We start from the raw sequence: 15,426 nt of genomic DNA, 5'->3' as shown, positions 1-15,426 counted from the left end.
TTTTGTGTTTTTTCTTACGTTGTTCAGTGTAGTTTTTGTATTGTTTCATGTAGCACCATGGTGTTGAAAAATGTTGTCTCATTTTTACTATGTTCTGTACCAGCAGTTATGGTTGAAATGACAATAAAAAGTGACTTGACTTGACTTGACATATGGACCCTTTTTACTTACATATATGGATTGCATTATTCAATGCAAGTTATCTTGCAGCCAATCTCCATACCATAGTTGTCATAACTCTCACGTTAATAAATCACATGCAGATATCTGTTATTTATGACAGCTGATCTTAGCACATTTAACAGACTGAAAATTACACAATACTATCAATGTTGTCAGATTTGAAGCAGACATCCTTTGTATTCCTTATAATGCAAAATATTGCCTAGGTAGCAATATTTAGTTAGTGGCACTGAATTCACTAACTTTTAATGGAAACGCATTCTACTCTGCTTCTTCACAAACAAGAGAAAATCTGCAGATGCTGGAAATCTAAGCAGCACATACAAAATGCTGAAAGAACTCAGCAGGCCAGGCAGCATCTATGGAAAAGAGTAAACAGTCGAGGTTTTGAGCAGAGACCCTTCGGCAGGCCCAAATCATCGACTGTTGTGTCCTGTCGAAGGGTCTCTGCTCAAAACCTCGACTGTTTACTTTTTTCCATAGATGCTGCCTGGCCTTCTGTGTTCCTCCAGCATTTTGTGAGTGCACCTCTGCTTCTTGATATGTTTAGTCTAAGGACAGAAATGCTAGTTTTATGATGTGTTGTCACATTAATTCTGCCAATATCACTATTATGAATATACTTCCAGTATATGTACAAGGTCAACAGAGTTTTTTGTGCCATTTCCCTTAATCAGGTCTTTGAAACAGAAACAGAAACAGGCTGCAGCAGGACAAATCAATACATCTGTGATCAAAAATTGTGATTGTCCCTGACAGTATCATAATCTCTTTATATTTTCATTTCTATTAGGAGAGCTAGATTGTTTCTAATTTATTCTTTATTTGCACAGATGACTACTGGTTCTGTAATTTACTAATCTCTTTCACAACAACATGCTTGTTTCATAATAATTATAAAATAACCTAAACTAACAATAATTTTAGTTAGATTTTAAGACCAAAGACAAAATATGTTCAGATATATTACAAAGGAAATTAGATCATTTTATTTTTGTCTACTTCCTCATTTTATGCTGACACACATACTTCTTTTGCAGATTTGGTAACTGGAAATAAATATATTCTGTTATCTTACAATCAATGGACTTAAATTCACCCTAGGCAGAGGTGCAAAAGAGGAGTATTTTTTTAGCTTTGGCACTATTTTCTTTAGCAATAAGTGCAAAAGTAGATTGCTGATATTCGTCTTCCCTGTTTCGTGCGAAAACAGATTTTCTTTTATGAGGGATTACTTACACGTTTACATTTCCAACAAAAATCAATTTTTAATATCCTCTTGCCTCTTGTGATAGGTGTATGTGCCTCACCACTCTGTTTCCGAGGCCTTCTATTAATATAAAGTAAAACTGCATAAGCTCTTAACACTGCAAGTGAGGTATAAGATCATTATTTTTTTAAGTTATTTGTTTCCTGATCCATAAATAGACCCTGCAGGATAAAAATGGTGAAAGCCATATGGTTTTATCTGATCTTTACAGAAGATGAAGGCTAATTGAGCCACGTGCAATTCCTTACATCTGTTTCAAGCTGCATTAAACATCACAAGCAGCTACAGCTCTCCGAGGTCTTGAAAGTCTTCTAGACCCTGAACTTGTGCCAAACTACTCACTTTGCTTTGAGTTACCAAATGTAACATTTGAATTCAAAGATAATATTTTGAACATGTAGTACAAGGTACTGGTATTATATATCTGAAAAGCTGTTCAACAAGATCATTCAGACCCGCTGAACATGCAGAGAGCTGATTTGTAGATTATCTATCTGTTTTTGGAACAAAATGTCAAAGCTACATTAAGGTCTAATTCTCCTTGAAGTGGAGCCAATGAGTGCATGATAGAATACTTTGACCATTTTATTCCTGACAAATTTTGGCTATATGTTATGGTGAGCCATTTGGTGGAGCGTGGTGAGGTGGTGGAATAGATCTATTGTGCATAATTTATTTAGCCAAAGGTATTCTGTGGAATAAACAAAAGCATTTTAGCTCTAGAAAAAAATACAAGATGGCTTGCGGTGATTGATAAAAAGACTAGCACAGTCCTTAAATGCATTTCCTTCGGCTTCTCAATGTTACTTCATACTGGCAGAGGAAGTGATTGCCCATGCAACTATATAAGTTGAAATCTGTTCTCTAAAATTAGCTTAGAACCATAATTTTCATCATTGAAGCAATTAAGAGCTAAGCAAACATTCATGCCATACAGACAAATAAATCCATCTTTTCAAGGAAGAAACCTCATCCTCAAAGACCCATGTTTTCAGGGTCAATCAAGCCATATACCCAAGAATTTCCATGGAATATTTGTTGGTAAAACTCTGCTAGATCATAGAATAATGAACAGAGATATGCAAAAAATGGTCTTTATGTGAAGAGAAACAATTTCTTTTTGGTGAAACTGATCTGAAATTTTTGTCAATAAAAATATGGGAAAGTTTACATTAGATTTCAATTAAAACTGATTCTGAAATATTTAACTGCAATCTTTAGAAGGTACCTTTATACTTAGCCCAAATCCACCAATCGTCTGTCTTCTAATTGTAACAGTTCTTTCCTGTAGAAGGATAACAGATAACATCTGTAATTAAAATAAATCAATGTAATTTTGAAACTATTCTCACATAATATAAAAACTCAGGTTTAGCAGGCAATTTGTATATATTTTTTCAATAACTCACAAGAAACTTTTCACAAGGAATTCTGCAGATGCTGGAAATTCAAGCAACACACATCAAAGTTGCTGGCGAACGGACCTCTACCTTGCCGAGGCACAGCGACAACTCACGGATACTTCCTTCTATTTACCCCTCGATCGTGACCCCACTAAGGAGCACCAGGCCATTGTCTGCAACACCATCGCCAACTTTATCCGCTCAGGGATTTTGGATCTCCCCCTCCCCCTCCCACTTTCAAATCTCTTACTAGCTCTTCCTTCAGTTAGTCCTGACGAAGGGTCTCGGCCTGAAACGTCGACTGTACCTCTTCCTAGAGATGCTGCCTGGCCTGCTGCGTTCACCAGCAACTTTGAAGAAACTTTTCAGGTATTTTATGGGTCCATAGTGGCAGTGGGGTCTTTACTTATTCTCATTGAGATTCTTAATCAATGAGGGAAGTCTCACCCATTGATGTGAACTTCCTTTTAATTAGTGGGGGAATTCACTCTATGACAATAGTAGTAGAAATAAATGTGCAGACTATTTCCTATGTGGGGAGACAATACAAAAATCTGAGATGCAGAGGGACTTGGGAGTCCTTGTGCAAGTAGAGCTGGTGGTGAGGAAGGCAAAAGCAATGTTAGCATTCATTTCGAGAGGTCTCAAATACAAGAGTGAGTGTGTGATGTTGAGGGTTTATAAGGCACCGGTGAGGCCTCACTGTGAGTATTGTGAACAGTTTTGGGTTCCAAATCCAAGAAAAGATCTGTTGGCATTGGAGAGGGTTCAAAGGAGGTGCACAAGGATGATTCCAAGAATGAAAAGGTTATTATATATGGAATGTTTGATGGTTCTGGGTCTGTACTCGCTGGAATTTAGTAGTATGAGGGGATGTCTCATTGAAACCTTTTGAATGTTGAAAAGCCTAGACAGAGTAGATGTGGAAAGGATGTTTCTCATGGTGGAGGAGTTTAGTTCAAGAAGGCACAGCCTCAGGATCGAAGGGTGTCCATTTAAAGCAGAAATGCGGAGAAATTTCTTCAGCCGGAAGGTGGTGAATTTGTGGAATTTGTTACTGCAGGCAGCTGCGGAGGCCAGGTTGTTGGGTGTATTTAAGGCAGAGATTGATAGGTCCTTGATTGGACATAGCATCAAAGTTTATGGGTAGAAAGCTGGGAACTGGGGCTGAGGAGGGGAAAAAAGGATCAGCCACGATTGAATAGTGCAGCAGACTTGGGCTAAATGGCCTGATTCTGCTCCTATGTCTTACGGTCTTATGGTCTGATTTGCCCAGTATTTGCAAAGACGCAGGCTCATCAATATTCAGAACTCAGAATATTAGACAACCATTTATTCATAAAATGTCTTTGTGTTACAAGGAGAATATTAGTTCTAGTTCAAAGCTCATTTGTATTACCATCTCATTTTGGCCAATGTGCCAGCTGTTCTAACATGTTTTATACCTGGTTGGCTGGATAAAACATCTATTACGTGTTAATTAGTAATGCATCTCCATTCCATTTTCTCTTTTTATTTCATGTGCTTCATCAGTGATTCTATTGACTTTACTAATGAGGTTCACCTTGACCATAATTGTAAGACCAGTGAATGAATATCTGCTTGGGCTGACAATTGTCACAATGTGCCTTGAGGATGGTGACAGGAATATTATTGATAAAATGAAGCAAAGATTCTTAACCTGCAGTTCTTTGCAAGTGGTGGATATTCAAACTGACTGTGCAGCTTAGCGCTTTGCTATCTTCAGGAACAGCCTGGAAAATATGTGCCCTCAGGGCTGGGAGGCTGGAAGTCAGGGAGTGGCCACGTGGGTGACCTGGTTCCTCACCGATTTTGCTGACTGAAGCATCGTGGGAGATGGCAACTTCGAGCCTGGAACACCCAAAGCAGGCCGTGTGTTTGGCTAATCGCTGGCTGCTGTGGGAGGAAGGAACCTGTACTCGATCTCTCTGTCGGTCCTCAAGATGGGGGGCTTGGAGAAGCGGCGTAAAAGATTGTAACCTCGGAATAGTGAGCTGTTGGTCTCCACCTTTGTTGATACAGGAAAGACCTCTTTCTCCCCCTCGCTGGAGGGAGAGCTCCTGGATGAGATACTGAAGTGCTGGATTGTGAACTGTAGTTTGATGGACTCTAGGTCAATGGACTGTTTGGGGTTTCTGCTGCTGTGGTGTGTGACATGCAACAAAAATATCAACATCCCCAAAAGATCAAAAGTCCAAAGTAAATTTATTTTTAAAGTACGTATATTTGACCATATATGATCCTGAGATTCATTTTCTTGTGGGCATTCACCGTATCAGGAAGCGAAGCCCTGTTGTCACCTATGTCGCTTGATTTTATAAGAGGTGATAGCATCCAAGCCCTTTTACAATTGTCAAACATCCATTGTTAATTCAAGTTTGGTTTAGAAATGCCAGAGATCATACATGGACCCCTTGCAACTTTCTCGTTCACCTGATTGAATGCCACTAATCTGGTCCTCAGAAGATTGTGGATCTCATGACAGTTGTCTATAACTGTTCTGATAAAATCCGGAGCACTAATGATGTAATCATTCTGATCCGCAGATGTGTTCTAGAACGCGGCCCAGAGCAGTGACTTGAAGCAATACTATAGCTTCTCCTCTGCCTCCCATGGCCAGCTGTTTGTTGTCATGATTTCTGGTGCTAACCTCCCATGGCCAGCTGTTTGTTGTCATGATCTCTGGTGCTTTGCTCTTTAGCCTCCGCCTGTACGCAGGTATCAGAAGGACAGCCAAGTGACCAACCGTACCAAAATGCAGTCTCGGCATGGAACGGTAGACAGTCCTTATTTTAGTACAACAGTGGTCTAGTGTTCAATAATTATAAAGAATAAGCAATTATACAAAAAATAAAGAATTTTATGTATTTTAAAAAGCAAAAAAAAGTTAGTGGTTAAAAGATGTATATGAATTACATATGCATAATTAAATAAATACCAGCATTTATTTGCAATGTAAACAGCAAATGCGTACAATGCAATGCAGTGACAGGGTTCATAGATAGAGGGCGTGGAGGGACTAACTAGAATGACTGATCAGATTACAGAGGAGGAACTGATGACGATAGTTCAAAGGATGTGTTGTCATTGGAGAGAATCCAGAGAAGGTTCACGAGGATGATTTTGGGAATGAAGGGGATAGCATATGAGAAGCGTTTGGCAGCTTTAGGCCTGTGCTCACTGGAATTTAGAAGAGTGCTGGCGGATCTTATTGAAACCTAATGAATGTTAAAAGGACTAGATAAACTGGATGTGGAGAGGATGTTTCCTATGGTGGGTGTATCCAGAACTAGAGGGCACAGCCTCAGAATTGCGGGACAACTCTTTAGAAAGGAGTTAAGGAGGAATTTTTTTAGCCAGAGAGTAATGAATCTGTGGAATGCTCTGCCACAGATTGCAGTGGAGGTCATGTCCATGTGTGTATTCAAAGTAGAAATTCATTGTTTCTTGATTGGTCAGGGCATCAAAGGATATGGCGAAAAGACATGTGTATGGGATTGAGTGGGATCTGGGATCAGCCATGATGGAATGATGGAACAGACTTCATGGGCTGAATGGCCTAATTCTGCTAACATGAGGAAATCTGCAGATGCTGGAAATTCAAGCAACACACACAAAAAATGCTGGTAAACGCAGCAGGCCAGGCAGTATCTATAAGGAGAGGTACAGTTGATTTTTTGGGCCGAGACCCTTCCTGACGAAGGGTCCCGGTCCGAAACATCGACTGTACCTCTTCCTATAGATGCTGCCTGGCCTGCTGCGTCAAACAGCATTTTTTGTGGGCCTAATTCTGCTCCTATGTCCTATGGTCTTGTGGTCCAATCGGGATGGAGGATAGCTTTATGTAGATATGAACTGCACAGAATGCAAAATAGCATGTTACATCTTCTGTAAATGAGGACTTTTGAAATGTTTAACCAAAGGGAAAGGCTGGGGTTATATACAAAAAATGTTTGGGTAAGTAGCAGGCCTATCACAAAGCCCACCCAGGAGGGGAAGGAACATGGAGAACCAGTTCAGGATCCACAATGTTCAACAAATTGTAGCTGAGGTCTGTGTACAGTGAGATTTCTGATGCAGCAATGCATTGCTAATTGCCAAATGTTTTCCAGATTTTTAGCAAACAGCTCAAACAGAACCAAATGCACAACAGTTAAGATCTAAATAGCTTGACCTGCAATGTCATGCTTCGTTTTTCCGACTTTGAGGCTTTGATTGTGGCTGGCAATGATTGTTCTATTCTTATTATATGTACTGAGATTCAGTGAAAGGCTTTATATGCACACTATCTAAGCAAATCATTTCATACATAAGTACGTCAAAGTAGCACTAAAGATAAAACAATAACAGCATGCAATGCATGGTGTTACAATTAAAGAGAACATGTAGTCCAGGTAGACAAGTAAGGTGTAAGGACTATGAAGAGGTAGACTGATAGATGGTGAATTCATTTTTATCGCACAAGGGGTGCATTCAAACTCTGATAAAAACAGGATAGAAGCTGTCCTCGAGCCTGGTGATGCATGTTCTCTAAGTACTTCTTTTTCTCAACTTCACAACAGAAGAAGAGAAAAAAGAGAGAATGAATGGGTTAAGACGGTACTTAATTATGTTGGCTGCTTTACTCAAGCCGCAGGAAGTATAGATATGATCAAGATTTTTATCATAACATTTGTTTTTGCATTTATCTGCTGCATTAGTACTGCATTAATCTTTAGAGAACGCTGATCAACGTGTTCATTTCTTTCACATCCTTCCGCCAAGATCCTATCCGTTCAGTTCTTGTTCTTGCTGTGTGACCATAATTCACTCCATGTGCCTCGTAATGGAGCCCTGGACTACGTCCATGTAATCAGTGAATCTTTGCACAAGTTTCAGCTGAGTCCATCTCAATTCCCAGAGCTCCTTCTGTTGATTGCACGTTATGGATAGTAACTCCGCCTGTTGCTTTTTGTTGAACTTTTGCTGTTGTTCTGAACTTTGGGTCTGTGTGGTCTCCCCATCTTCCCTTTTATTTTTCCTCTTCAACTTTGGAGAGAATCATGGAGATATTTTTCATTTCCAGTCTTTAAATGAAAGTCGATTGGAGACAGATTTTGAACCAAAGTTTCATGATGTGGAAGCAAGACAGGTGACTTCTTCATCAAGGTCACTCTGTTCAGCATTGGTATCTTACTGCCATGCTGGTGTAGCTCGTACAGATGTCTATTGAAGGTGGGGTTCTTGTGCTTCTCTTGCACAACCTCTTTGGAGATCTCATGGATGCTGTTACAAGTTTCTTGAGTTGCATCTGAGCCCCTCAGAGACATCTGTTATTCATGGTCTTCTTTGGTCTGTGAAGTCACTACAAACACCCTTTCCTCCAGGTTGAGCTTCTCAGACCTAATATTGGCTGCACTTTCTATCTACAATCAGTAGCTGTGCTTTTAGGTGCAACCCCTAAAACTATTTTATTTACAGATTTACAGAATGGCTTCAGCTCAACCACATTTTACTTAGGACAGTCTTGTCGGCCAAAACCATGTGGGTCATTCACCAACGTTATTTCCGAGTGCTGGGTTAACCACTCATATTGCACACTGGGAACCGAAACTGCACACGCCTAATAACACAGTGGGGGTCCTTAATCATGGACGCAGCCTTCCTGAGGCATCGCTACTTGAATATGTCTTGGATACTACGGAGGCTAGTACCCATGATGGTGCTGATTAATTTTGCAAGCTTCTGCAACTTACTTTGATCTTGTGCAGTAGTAACCAGCCCCCACACCAGATAGTGATCCAGCCTGTCAGAATGCTCTCCACAATACATCTGTAGAAGTTTTCAAGTGGTTTAGGTGACAAACCAAATCTCCTCAAACTCCTAATGAAATACACACTGTCTTGCTTTTATAACTGCATTAATGTGTTATATTATATATGGTATATGGGGTGCCAGGGAGGGGTAGCACCTCTGATGGGGGAACATGTCGCGTCCTTTTCAGGGCGGTTAGTCCACCTTTGGTCCCCACCTGGCACTCAGTTCTCACCTGTGGCTCCCTGTAGCTGTTTGCATGTGACAGCGGCCACACCCCGGGCAACGGCTTCGACAAGCCGGCTAAACCAGGTGAGGGTAGTCGACGGGTCTCAAACCCTCGGTGAGAGAGGGAGTTGTCTATCCCAGCATGTGAAGACGGACTCCGGCGGATTGAGCGGACGAGACCAGCTGAAGGTCCAACGGTCAAGAAGGCGGTCTCTGCAAGCGTCATGGAACGTGTAGAGCAGGACAAGACACAGAAGACGTCCTGGTCATCCACTGCGCCTAGTCCCATCTCCAGCCATCTAGACTCTGTCTTGCCACTGGATCCAGATGGGAATTGGGAAGAGAGAGTGAGGCTGACGCTGCGCATCTCTCCCTCACTTAAATCCAAATCACGCGCTAGTCTCGACACCATTATTATGGTGTCGAGGTCCTCTTCGATGTCAATGATGGATGAACAACAACAATGTGTTACAACCAGGTTAGACCCTCAAAGATATTGTCACCTGGAACTTAAAATTGCTCACTCTCTCCACTTCTGATCCCTCTATGAGGACTAGTTTGTGTTTCCTCATCTTATCCTTTCTGAAGTCCACAATCAGCTCTTTGGTCTTGCTAACGTTGAATATAAAGTTGTTGCTGCGACACCACTCAACTAGCTGATATATCTCACACCAGTACGCCCTTTGATCTTCATCTGAAATCCTGCCAAAAATGGTTAGGTCATCAGCAAATTTATCGATGGCATTTGAGCATTGCCTAGCCACACAATCATGAGTGTAGAGTTAGTAGAGCAGTAGACTGAGCGCACATCCCCTTTGGTGCGCCAGTGTTAATTGTCAGCAAGGTGGAGACGTTATTTTCAACCCGCACAGATTATGGTCTTCTGGTTAGGAAGTCAAGGATCCAGTTGAAGAGGGAGGTGCAGAGGCCTATGTACTGTTGCTTTATAATCAGGGCTGTAGAAATGATGGTGTTAAATGTTGAGCTATAGTCAATAAACAGCATCCTGGCACAGGTACTTTTATTGTCCAGGTGATGCAAAGTCATGTGAAGAGCCATTGAGATCACATCTGCCATGGACCTATGGGGTGATAGGCAGTGGGTCCAGGACCTTCCTGAGACAGGTGTTGATTCGAGCCATGACCAACCTCTCAAATCATTACATCACCACCGATGTGTGAACGCTACTGAATGGTCGTCGTTAAGGCAGTTCACGCCGCTCTTCTTGAGCACTGGTATAATTGTTGCCTTTTTGAAGCAGGTGGGAACTTCTGACTGTAGCAATGTGAGACTGAAAATATATTTCAATACCCCTGCCAGTTGGTTGGCACAGATTTTCAGAGCCTGAGCAGGTGCTCCATCATCGTCTGCCGCCTTAAGAGGGTTCACCCTCTTGAAAGACAGCCTGGCATCAGCCTCCGATACAGAGATCACAGGGTCACCAGACGATGCAGGGATCCTCATAGCTGTAGGTTTATTTTCCTATTTAAAATGAGCACAAAAGCCATTGTCCTGCAAACCCTGCCGGGTTGACATGCATCCAATGTCGTCTCCAACCACACTCAGAATTGCTTCTTAGCTCTTGAAGTAGCCCTCCGCAAGCCACACCTGGCATTCTTGTGCAGACCTGGGTCGACAGACTTAAATAGCACAGATCTAACCCTCAGCAGACCACAAACTTCCTGGTTCATCCTCATCTTTTGGTTTTGGAATGTTTTTGTAGGCACCCACTCATCCACACAGGTTTTAATTATCTCAGTGACAACTGTGGTATACTCATCCAGACTCGAAGTTGACTGCTTGAACACAGTCCAGTCCATTGATTCAAAGCAGTCCTATAAGCACACCTGTACTTCCCTGGTCTATACCTTCTTGGACCTCACTTGGTCCACACACAAATGGTATGGCTTCCCAATGAATGTCCTTCCTTGTGCATATCCAGTCTTCAGTTCAGCTCAAGACCTCTTTTCAATTACTAAAGAAAGCACTTCTAAGTCACTCAAGACTGGAAGTTACTTTGTTTAGTAGTCTTTTAAATGAAAATGAAATGAAAAGCCAGACTGCTCCCTCTAGAGTATTGCACAGGGATGGGAATACTGTGAAAATGTATAGCCTCCAGGTAGTTCATGATAGTAGAGCATGCTTGGCCCACTGCTCTACTCTCTCTACACTCACGACAATGTGTCTAGGCACAGCTCAGATGTCATCTATAAATTCACTGATGACACCACTGTTGTTGGCAGAATGTCAGGTATTGTTTGAGCAGAAACACAGAAGTGAGAGCGATCAATCGGTGGAGTAGTGTCGCAACAACCTCACACTCAACATCAGTAAGACCAAGAAATTGATTGTGGACTTCAGGAAAAGGAAATTGGTAGAACATATATCAGTTCTCATCAAGAGCTGAACAGTGGAAAGGGTAAGCATCTTCAAGTTCCTGGGAGACAGCATCTCAGAGGATTTATCCTGGGCTCAATAATTTGATACTTTGAAGAAGGCACACCAGCAGCTCTACTTTCTTAGGATTTTCAGGATATTTGGTACATCATCAAAGACTCTTGCAAATTTTGACAGAAGTACGGTGGACAGTACTCTGACTGGCTGCATGACCACCCTCCAACGCACAAGATCGCAAGAAGCTACTAAGGATTAAAGACTCAGCCAGAGGCGTCGCCTTTTGAAGTTGTCCTCTATGCTGGGGAGGCTACTGCCCACGAAGGAGAATGCAGAGTTTACAACTTTCTGCATCTATTTCCATTCCTGTTCAGAGGCTGCTCCATACCAGACAGTGATGCAACCAGTTAGAATGATCTCCACGGTACACCTGTAGAAATTAGAGATTCTTGATTCTGATTCTTAATGGGCAATAAAGGAGCAGGGAAATGCATTATTCCTTTTTTCCCTTTCACAATGTACTCAGATGTAACAACTGAAAAGAAAGGGCTGGGTGTGCAGTTGGGAAATTCCAACTCTGTCTTTGAAGCGGTATAATATATAATCTGATTCATGAACAGCTTAGTCTGCATGGTGCTGGCAGTTATTAAATGAACATCCACAAACTCGTTAGTCATGATGACAACTGGCACACTTCTCATCACAAGTGTTTGCATGTACCCTCGACCCCTTTATTTGAGATTTGGGTCCATACTTTGCTCAAAAGTAAAACATACCAAATATCCAAAATCTCAAAATCCCCCCTCAAAACATAACTAATGAAATGGATTATTGCCTAATTTCTGCCATAGCAGGAATATATAGATTCCCTTGCCCATGTCTTGTTCAGCTTTCTGGTAAATTTCAATTGCAGCTTTAAAACTGAGTACAAAGATGAGACAGTAAATCTAGTATGAGGGAGGAATTATGTATTGAAGACAGGCAACAGGCAGGAAAAAAATTGTGCTTAATCTTTAATGAACCGCAAAACTTCTTCAACAAATACAATTTCCAAATGAAAAGCTCACATTGAACTTTGTCAATGTCATATGAATAAGCTGTATATGATTAGTAGCTCCCTTGAGCTAACCCTTGCCGTGTTCTAGTCTGTAAGTTGCCATGGAGGCACGAGACCAGTATCATCTGAATCCTTAAATTGTGCTCTTTTCTATTCTGCACTCTGACAGCACTGTTTTTGTTAACCACAAAATATTTTGGACATTGAAAAGGATTTTACAATAAATCCAGTCATTATATGAATGGTAATATATGTGTATAATTCATTCTAACTGGCAAAGGCATTAAGTTTTAACATTTTTGATAGAAAAGGATATTACTTACACTGGAATAGAAGTTTTCACTAGACACACAGATAACATCTTGCTCTTGAATTGTTAAAATGTCCTTTGCTAAGTGCAATCGCACTTCAAAGGGCTCCTGAGAACCATCTTGTAGCAAACAAATTCCTGTCCTTGTCTGAAAAAAAGGGATAAAAAGTAAACCAGTTTAATTTTAAAGCAAATTTAAGGCCTTATTTATTATAAGGAATACCAGTATTCAGTGAAACTTCAGTTTTGAAATTACAAATGACAGGACTTTTCATCCTAGCATTAACAATTAATACATGAATACCACAGGAGAGATTATGAAATTCTGATTGCTCAATGTCTCTGTGCTTCAGATTTTGCCTTTAATACACTAAAATGTGGAGGCAAACAGTCAGGGTTATTTTTGCAGAGGGTAGGGTATGTAAAATTTTGACCCTTTTCATGTAATCTGATCCAAAGGTTTAAATGCTCACCTTTTCACAGGTGATTGGCACATTACCAGCAATCTTGCATTATCTTCTATTACACTGAGGACAGATGGTCTTTATCCTTCTGATTAGTAAAACATGAAACAAGGGACAATATGTCGTTGGCAGGCATTACCTGAGGATAGTTATGAAAGTGTGCTTATGGACATAGTGCCAATACTTTCAGTAATTGGATTGAAGGAAGTCAATTGAACTGAATTGAATTGACTTTATTTCTTACATCCTTCACACACGAGGAGTAAAAACCTTTGTTACGTCTCCATCCAAATGTGCAATGTGCAATCACAGTAATTTATAATATTTTATTATAAATAGCACAGTCAATGTAACATCGAAACACACTCAGATCAGCGTGAGTTAAGCTCAGCTCCTCCCGCGGAGGGTCAGACACCCTGAGCCAATAGGCTGGTCCTGGACTTATTTCCATCCGGCATAGTTGGCATATTGTTGTTTGATTGTTTGTGGTTTTTGTATTTCTATATTTATGCTCTATTCTTGGTCGTGCAGCAGTAACAAAACTCAATTTCCTCCGGGATCAATAAAGTATGTCTATTTCTATGTCTAATCTGTCTGATGGCCTGCTGGAAGAAGCTGTCCTAAAGCCTGTTGGTCCTGGCTTTTATGCTGCGGTACCGTTCCCGGATGGTAGCTGCTGAAATAGATTGTGATTGGGGTAACTCGGGTCCCCAGTGATCCTACGGGCCCTTTTCTCAAGCCTGTCTTTGTAAATGTCCTGAATCATGGGAAGTTCACAACTACAGATGCACTGGGCTATCCACACAACTCTCTACAAGATCCTGTGATTAAGGGAGGTACAGTTCCCATACCAGGCAGTGATGCACCTAGTCAGTCTGCTTCTTAATTCAAAGAGGTCTAACTGAGAAATCCACTGCTTGCTAAAGTGTTTCTGAGCAGTTCTTTAAATCCAGTGCCTGCCTGTTAAAACCACTGATTAAAATCTGTATTGCCTACAACTAACCATTCTCCTACTTTGGGGAAATAAGTAGGATTTTCTAAACATCATTGGGGTTTGAGATGACACATCAGACAATGAAAGTTATGGAAAATTATAGCTAAGCACCTGGAGCAGAGATGAAGAAAGGGAAATATATTCATAAAATCATATAGTACAGAAATATTCCCTAAGTGTACTGAGTCCACATGGACCATCAGATATACATTGTGGCCACTTTATTATATACATCTGCTTCTTAATTCAAATATCTAATCAGCAACTCAATGCTTAAAAACATGCAGGCATGGCCAAGAGGCCCAGATCAAACATCAGAATGGAGAAGAAATGTGATCTAAGTAACTTTCACCATGGAATGATTGTTGGAGCCAGAAGGGGTGGTTTGAGTATTTCAGAAATGGCTGATCTCCTTGGATGTCCATGCACAACTGTATCTAGTGCTTACAGAAGATGATACAAAAAAAAACATTTAGCTTGAGTTCTGTGGGTGAATATGCTTTGTTAAAGAGAGAGGTCAGAGGAGAATGGCCAGAATGGTTCAAGCTGACAGGAAGGCAGCAGTAACTGAAATAACTATGTGTTACTACAGTAGTGTGCAAAAGAGCTTATCTGAATGCATAACACATTGAACCTTGAAGTTGAAAAGCTACAGCAGCAGAAGACCACAAACATACCAACAGTGGCCACTTTAGTAGGTGCAAGAAGTAACTTATAAAGTGGCTATTGAGCATATATTTGCACTGATACTACTCTAATCCAGTTTTATTCATTCCATGTTCTCATCAAATCAACTGTCAATTCTACCTCTCTTCTTTACACTACACAGCAGTTAGTTAACCTACCAATTGATGCACCTTTGGGATGTGGAAGGAAACCCGAGCACTGGGAGAAAACATAGCCAGAAGCAAAATGTGCAAACTCCACAAAGATGGCACTCACCATTGTGACATCCTGAAATGTATGTTGAATACTGATTATATATATATATATATATATATATATATATATATAGACACACACACACACACTGATATCTGTAATTAAAATTTGAAAGTGGCAGAAAATAAAAGCCAAGGAAATTCTGAAGAATATCTAGGAATTTCAGACAATATAAGAAAATTAGCCAAAGAATATAATTTATGAAGAAAAATTCACTTTTATTAGAATAGTAATAAGATCACTTGGAATAAGTGGAAGCTAAAGCTGAAGGTGAAGCTAGCTTGTGTGAAGAGTGAGTAAATAGAAATGATGTGATGTAATGTCTTTGTCTTAGCTTACACAGATGAGGTAAAACAATTATTACAAA

The 15,426-nt window shown here is 40.6% G+C and overlaps 1 protein-coding gene across 6 annotated transcripts in view; it reads right to left on the bottom strand.

Annotated features, from left to right (window-relative positions):
• The window catches only part of sntg1 (syntrophin, gamma 1), a 513,110-nt gene that overhangs the window by 102,519 nt on the left and 395,165 nt on the right, over positions 1-15,426 (bottom strand). For all 6 annotated transcript variants that reach the window (XM_063063447.1, XM_063063461.1, XM_063063468.1 and 3 more), the window contains exons 3-4: positions 12,673-12,807; positions 2,682-2,738 (exon numbers count right to left, since the gene is read on the bottom strand). In XM_063063447.1, the coding sequence (XP_062919517.1) occupies positions 2,682-2,738; positions 12,673-12,807 (192 nt within the window). The remainder of the gene's footprint in view (positions 1-2,681; positions 2,739-12,672; positions 12,808-15,426) is intronic.

This window comes from Mobula hypostoma, chromosome 1 (genome assembly GCF_963921235.1).
Source record: "Mobula hypostoma chromosome 1, sMobHyp1.1, whole genome shotgun sequence".
Classification (NCBI taxonomy): domain Eukaryota; kingdom Metazoa; phylum Chordata; class Chondrichthyes; order Myliobatiformes; family Myliobatidae; genus Mobula; species Mobula hypostoma.
The sequence above is the reverse complement of the archived record's forward strand: the minus strand, read 5'-3'. Positions and strand labels throughout refer to the sequence as shown.